Genomic DNA, 7,514 nt, shown 5'->3' with positions numbered 1-7,514 from the left:
ACTACTAGTAGCAAGTAATCTTCCGAGATCGACAAATATGAGACCATAACGCAAAACTGAATAAAACTCTTGCTCTTATTTCATGTTCCTCTAAATACTTTCAAAGCTCTACAATAACTTGCTGTAAGAATAGAAAATTTACTATACATTTGTTTTGTTGTATGAATAGAATATCTAATACGAGATTCGGGTAATCTAAAAGCAGAGAGATGGATCATAACATCTAAGTCACAAAGAGAGAAATGGGTCCAAACTCCAAAGCCTACCATTTGGTAGACATGTGAAATCACTTTAAAATTCAATGGTATAGCACACAACACGCAAGTGTAAACCAGAAATTCATTGGCTTCACAAAGTTTTTAATAAAATTTTTAACATTCCACTTATGAGTGATGAATTAAGGTCTGGCTCCAAAGTGTTTCCTAGACAAGTTAGATAAAATCCTTCTTGATTGCTAAGCCCCATACCATTCTAGTAATTTAATCACTCAGAAAACTTAAAAGTCCTTGTTGGGGAGGCAAAGACGGCAAAATGCTTGTGCACAAACCAAACATGGCATCCACAATCTGCTTCTGAAAGAACGTTTTACAGGTATTCCAGATTAAAATAAGACAACTTTTTATTTTAGTTTCTAAAATTTGTATTAACATGCTCCAAGAGAGATTTCACTGTTCTTTTGCCTTCTTCCTTGCCAAAAACCGTTCTTTAGCTGCAGCCACAGCATCTCCACTTCTCTTATGATGGTCACGCTTAGGCTGTTTTGCTGATGGCTGCTCAGCTGAAGTTTTTTCTTGATCTGAAGTGTTGGTTATTGGCTTTTTATCTGAGGATTCAATGCTTTTCTTTGGCAGAATGGAGCTTTCCACCTTGATGCTTGTCTTCCATGACTGAAACCTTCAAAGGTGCATTTGATGCATTTGGTGACTGACCTTCATCTGATGTATCATCAGAGCCTTTTAATTCAAGCTTCTAACTCCCTTGACTCGGCCAGTTTCACTGGCTTCTTTGACTCAACCTGCTTCTCTGATCTCCTCACCTCAGCATCTTTTGCACCAAAAGCAACATTTTTCCCAATGTTGAAGTAAAAATCACTCAAGTCACTCTTCGTTGTAACCTTTAAACAACAGTGCATATATAAATTATCAATATGGATTCAAAGCATTTGAGAAAAACCTAAAAATAATAATAATAATAATAATAATAATAATAATAATAATAATGAAAGATCATATCAAAGCATTTAATTTAGTGTGGTCTTCAAGAAAATATAAATCACAGCACATAGTCGCATAAAGACGTGGTTAGAACATTTATCTAAACATAACACGTGTCTAATGCTTGACTTGGTCTTTAACACGCCTTGGCCAAACTTGGAAAGTGGCTCAAGGATGCTTGTATGAGCATAACATAAATCATGAGGGTTGACGTTTGGAGTTTGGACGAATTAAATAAGGGCAATGGGTTAGTACCTTAGGACTTACAACTTAGCAACAACCTTACATGTCCTTTTTTTTATATATAAAAGTAACCTTACATGTACTAATTATCACATGATTCCACTCCAAGTAACATGACTTTATCATAATGCCACATAGTGATAGTTACATAGAAGTTGGGATGTTCACAAATAAAGGTTCCTGGGACCTTGTTTATGAATATGGCATTCATTGACATATTCACTGTTTTTTTTAATATAGATATGAATGATAGTATTTCAAACGTACAATGTCCGCTCCATAATGATTATTCTTTATTAGGCCAAAACATCAATTGGTTTTTGGTATAGGCAGGGATCAAACCCCAAATTTCTTATTCAATGATAAGAGACTTTCCCAATTGAACTAACTGAAACCCACTCATTGACATATTCACTATTAGAGCTATAGAACTATCATTGTTACAATTATATTGTACTCTTCTGGAGAAGATTCAAAGAGATTTTTTTGTGCGGGGACTTTCATGGAGAGCATAAAATTCATCTGGTTAATTGGTCCAACGTTTGTAGACCGATTTGACAAGGAGGTTTGGGCATGAGGAAGTTGTATTTCAATTATGCTTTGTTAGGTAAGTGACTCCAGCGATATGGGTTGGATAGGGATTCTTTATGGAGGAAGGTTATTGATTGCAAATATGGTACAAACAACAGTGAGCGGTACTCTGGTGAGGTAAGGGTGGGACTTTGGAAACATATCAGATTGGGTGGGACCACTTTGCATGATTGCATCTTCCATTCGGTTTGAGGCAGGATGTGGTTCTCAAATTCTGTTTTAGAAACAATTTTGGGATGGAAGTGGTACTTTTCAAGACCACTATCTGGAATTATTCAATTTGTTAGAGATCAAGATAATTAGCTGTCAGCCTATATGGAGTGGGTGAATGGTAGGTTACATTGGAAACCGGTGTTTATCAGAGAGGCACAAGATTGGGAGTTGGAGTCAATGACTCACCCAAAGAAGGATTTACATCTAGGAGCTACTATAGGGTGCTGCAAGCAAGAGTTGAGGTTACTTCCCTGTTTCCTTGGAAGTGTGTGTGAAAGTCTCTTTCCTCTCCTAGAGTTTCTTTTTATGTTTGGGAGGTCGCCCTAGGCAAAATTTGATGACAGACAACCCACGGAGGAGGGGTTTCCTTTTGGCAGATTGGTGTTGTCTTTGTCAATCTGATGGGGAATCTGTTAATCATTTGCTGCTGCATTGTCCTTTTGTACATGATCTGTGGGCATTCATATTTTGTCTAGTTGGGACTAACTGGGTTATGCCAAACTCTGTTGAAGCCATGCTGAAATCTTGGGATGGAGTAGGGGGAGTTCGAAGGTATGTAAAAGTTTGGAGGGCAGAGCTAGCATGTCTTACGTGGTGTATTTGGAGGGAGCATAATCAATGCACATTTGAAGGAGCTTTCTCTGCCTAATATTAAGTTTCTCTTCTTGAAGACTCTTCGAATGGGCATCAGTCTCATACCCCTTCTATGTACTCCTTAATGGAGTTTTTAGAGTCTTTATGCCTTTACCGTTGATACAAAGGCTTTGAACTTTTCTGTTGTTTCTCTTTTATTCTTCTTTGTGCATTTTTTTTCCTTTTTTTAAACTCTGGTATACCACCTGTATACATTCTTTCAATTTTTTTTAATGAAATTTGATTACTTATCCAAAAAAGAAATAAAAACCATACTGTACTCTTCTATAAGAGTCTAGAAATCCCAGTGGCAGAGTGTCGCTAATGAGTTGTCCCCACCAACCATAATTTTTTTCATTTTTAAAATTCAATAGTTACAACAAAAGAGGAGAAGATTTGAACCTTGAATGTTTAGAAAACACCAAGAGGTGCCAACCAGTTGAACTACAAAGCTCTCGGCATCCCCACCAACTGTCATTGTCAAGAATATTATCTATTACTTGTAACTAACTCTCCTATATATGAGGAATACATTGGCTCAGGATTGTATCAGATTTTCAGCTCCTCCCAAAAGATGGATGAAATATCATAAAAATGTTTTTGAATTCTCTTCTCAAATATTCCTCACAAACATTCAAACAGCAGCAGTAACCAGTGCATGTGTTCCAAATTGCTGCACAGAGCATTTTACAAGACTTAGGGCCCGTTTGGATTGGAGGGGGAGGGAGGGGGAGTGGAGGGGAGTAGAGTAATGTTGGCTGAAAATAGGCTAATTTTGGGCCAACTCTACTCTTCCCCCCCTCCCTCCCCTCAATCCAAACGGACCATTATGTAAACCTCCAATGGTCTTCAAGGACCCTTGAGAGTGCCTTCTGTTCTTGCCCTCATTGTAGACTTGTCAAATAATACTGATTGTACACTTCTGTTCTTGCCTCTGGCTGACACTCATACATGTTTACTTTGCTTACCCTCTTTGTTACCATCATCATAACGGTTGAATCATATAGGGCGAATGAACCTCTCTAGATCCATCTGCAGTGATTAGGCTAATCTTTCTTAGGTAACCAGAAACTTTCCCAAAGCTGCCTGATTTTATCAAAGCTAAGGTTACATGCCAACAGGACATGGGCCCGTTTGGATTGAGGGGGGAGGGAGGGGGAGTGGAGGGGAGTAGAGTAGTATTGGCTGAAAATAGGCTAATTTTGGGCCAACTCTACTCTACTCCACTCCCCCTCAATCCAAACAGACCATTATGTAAACCTCCAATGGTCTTCAAGGACCCTTGAGAGTGCCTTCTGTTCTTGCCCTCATTGTAGACTTGTCAAGTAATACTGATTGTACACTTCTGTTCTTGCCCTGGCTGACACCCATACATGTTTACTTTGTTTACCCTCTTTGTTACCATCATCATAAGGGTTGAATCATAGGGTGAATGCACCTCTCTAGATCCATCTGCAGTGATTAGGCTAATCTTTCTTAGGTAACCAGAAACTTTCCTAAAGCTGCCTGATTTTATCGAAGTTAAGGTTACATGCCAACAGGACAGGTATTGGAGTCACTAAACATCTAAACCAAACCAAGCTGCCACATTAAGCTAACACCAACCCTTCATTTCCTGCTTTCTGACTAGTGCCTCCCCTTCTAATTATGCGACACAACCCAATCCAAACCAGTCTAGACCATGCCTAGCCAAAACAGAACTTAACCAAACACTGGCTCTAACTTATACTAGTTTGCCAAAAGCCTATAGACATTTACTTTATTGGTAAGTTACAAATGGACCCATTGAGTTTTCAACCCATAACCGAGACATTTACAATCAAAACTTGGGGAATCATAGACTTCAAATTGATTCGCCAACGGAGGATGCCTTTCAAGGAAAAATCCATGATAATGCATTTTACCACTCATCTATCTCTTAGATGAGTAAGGCATGAATGATACCAAAGGCCTAAGGATAAACTTAAGGATTAGTATTAAAATCCCCTGGTGAACCCTGGTGGAATGGCATTAAAAAATATAAATGTACAAATGAGACACTTGAAGGAATTGTTTGTTTTTAATAAGTGACACTTGAAGGAAAATTGTTTAAACCTAGGTAATAACCACCAAAAATCTGGGAAATTTACATCAGAAAATTCCTTTAGAAAAAGATCCACAGAAAACCCTCTATAATGCAGTTCTTCAAATAGAACCATCCAATTGAGAACACATTAACTAAAACTACACCCAACGGTGGAGGCTGCTTTACAAGGAACTGAGAGAATTAGGGAATCCCTTTTCTCCCAAAAAAAAGGGAGGAGAAGAAAAAAGGAAAATGTCCAACCAACTTGCATCCAAAACTTATGGTAAACATTATCACAATTAAATGCATGAAACTCCTGAGTCCTGTCTGGATTTAATGACTCTTGACTTTGTACAAGCCCTAGAAACTTATACAAAACAAATAATTGATTTTAGAAATGGATGTCAAGTTGCATTAAGTGCAGTCCATTTCCACACTAAGCCCACTCATTAGTCATCACATTGGAATTCAATTATTAAACTACACTTATGTGTCAGCCTAAATAATATGTCAAGTAGAAATAGAAAATTTATTAAAGAAAATGTCAATGTGCAGTAGTAAACAGGATAACAAAGGATTAATATAGAACGCGAGCATGCAAAAAATAAATGCATAATCTAAACTAGCAATTTTCAGTTAGTCACATGTAAAGTAATATAAAACAAGAACCATGATAAGTTGAACACAAGTGGAGTTAGATAAATGCAAGACCAGGCAAAAGTTATACATACATCATCCTGCGCCTCTCGAAGTTCACGCAAACGTTCTTCCTCCATCCATTTTTTCTGCTCTTCAAGTTTCTTTTTGTAAGCACTCGTCACAAATTTGTCCTTGTCTGCATAGAGGTGGTCATCTTGGCTTCTCTCTTTCGCAATTTTTCTCTCATACACTACTTCACGGTATTTCTCTCGTTCTTTTGTTTTTTCTTTCAATAGCTGAATATATCTTGGCTGGAATAGGAACAAGCATGTTTTAATTACAAACACTATTTAACCAAATCTATGGAAAGACAAACAAAATTAAAAATAAATGCTCCAATTTTCATCATATAAAAGTATAAGAACCTGGGAAAGAAAAATCAAGAATGCAATATGCCCATAACTGACAAACTTTTTTTCTAACAGAATTTTACATCCACATATAGCACTTTCTTTCCATTGAATATGATGGATTTCTCTACTACTAAAGTTAATTCATCAATATGTAAATGACAAGAACTTATCTGAAGTCATACTCTTTGATACTTCCTTAATTGAAATGTCCTTTTTCTGTTCCTTCAAGTTGGTTCAACTCATTCTTTCTTACTAGTGCATTAGTCGCTCTTCTCTAAACATGACCAAACCATCTCAATCAGCATTCTCTCATCTTTTCATCAATATGGGCTACCCTTTTATGTGAATTTTCTAATTTCAAATCCTATCTTTCCATCTATTTCCCATTTATCCATCTTAACATTCTCATTTCAGATACACCCATTTTACGAATATGTTACTTCTTAACAACCCAACATTCGGTACCATAAGCGCATAGCTGGTTGTATAGCAGTCTTATAAAAATTTCCCTTTCAAACTTAAAGTTCTAGAATCATTCTATAACCTTTAAACATAGAGAAATTGATATCAACACTACAGAAAAATCATTTCTATATCTATTTATGCAGTAAGTATAAATTACATTCTGGGCAAATTTTCAATAAAAATCAAACTGTATTTTCATTACCATTCTGTCTTGACGATCTTGAACTCGAGGTTGAATGGCCTTCTGCTTCATGTCATCGTAAACTCCGTCATAATCAAAAACAGTGGGGTCTTCTTCGAGGGCTTTCTTCTGCTGTTCCTCAATGTCCTTGAGAGACTTGTTCTTGCTAGCTTGCCGAGAAATATCGCTCTCCACATCATCATCGTCGTCGTCGTTAAACCCGAAGGCAGGTGGGCGAGGCGGCTTTGATGACTGCTGCTGCTGCTGCTGCTTCTTCTTCTGCTGTGATGGCAGCCTAAGGTTCAACCCATACCCTATCTTGCTCATTGCAATTTCTTTGACGATGTAAAATCTCAGGTATTTGGGATTCGAATAAGGGAATTGGGGGTTTTCAGAAGAGAAGGTGAGAGAGAATTCAAAGCCCTATTTTTCAATTTTCTTTTTTTCACCCACCAATCATTTTTGGAAAAATAATGTGTTTTCTTCTTCTTTTTTTTCTCTTAAGTTTTCAATATTTTTATATCATCTTGTAAATTTTTTTTTTTTTTTTTAACAAGAGAATCAAATCTTATATATGCTTGAAATTAATTAGTATCTTAATTTGATGATAAAAAATTATTATTATAAAAAAATTATATCATTAACTAAAATTTTATGGCATCAAATACAAAATTAGTTTGTTGTCTAGGGTTAAGAGCAAAAGGAAAGTAATAGGCTTCACTTTGACATATATTTGCCAATTACAGTACTATTTATTTGTATGTTAATGGCTATCGTAGTGTTGCATAATTTAAAGATATAACGAATGAATGTTAAAATTGCATTCTTAATTTGTATGGAAAACCAAAGGTGTCATT

The 7,514-nt window shown here is 36.6% G+C and overlaps 1 protein-coding gene across 1 annotated transcript; it reads right to left on the bottom strand.

Moving 5' to 3' along the window:
* Window positions 1–323: 323 nt before the first annotated feature.
* LOC112017853 (uncharacterized) lies at window positions 324–7,155 on the bottom strand. The gene is made up of 3 exons (XM_024050307.2): window positions 6,679–7,155; window positions 5,691–5,909; window positions 324–1,114 (listed from the first exon to the last, which is right to left on the bottom strand). Exons 1-3 carry the CDS (start codon window positions 6,982–6,984, stop codon window positions 962–964), a joined length of 678 nt encoding a protein of 225 aa, XP_023906075.2. The 5' UTR covers window positions 6,985–7,155; the 3' UTR covers window positions 324–961.
* Window positions 7,156–7,514: the final 359 nt, after the last annotated feature.

The sequence above is a fragment of the Quercus suber genome, unplaced genomic scaffold (assembly GCF_002906115.3).
Source record: "Quercus suber isolate HL8 unplaced genomic scaffold, Cork oak 2.0 scaffold_202, whole genome shotgun sequence".
NCBI classification, from domain to species: Eukaryota; Viridiplantae; Streptophyta; class Magnoliopsida; order Fagales; family Fagaceae; genus Quercus; species Quercus suber.
Note: the sequence above shows the minus strand (reverse complement) of the source record. Positions and strands in the feature narration are given on the sequence as shown.

Coding starts and splice junctions, on each gene's coding strand:
- LOC112017853 (XM_024050307.2), bottom strand. CDS start 6,984: ATGAGCAAGATAGGGTATGGGTTGAACCTTAGGCTGCCATCACAGCAG. Junction 5,910..6,678: donor AAGATCGTCAAGACAGAATG/GTAATGAAAATA, acceptor TTCCTATTCCAG/CCAAGATATATTCAGCTATT. Junction 1,115..5,690: donor TTCGAGAGGCGCAGGATGAT/GTATGTATAACT, acceptor TGTTGTTTAAAG/GTTACAACGAAGAGTGACTT.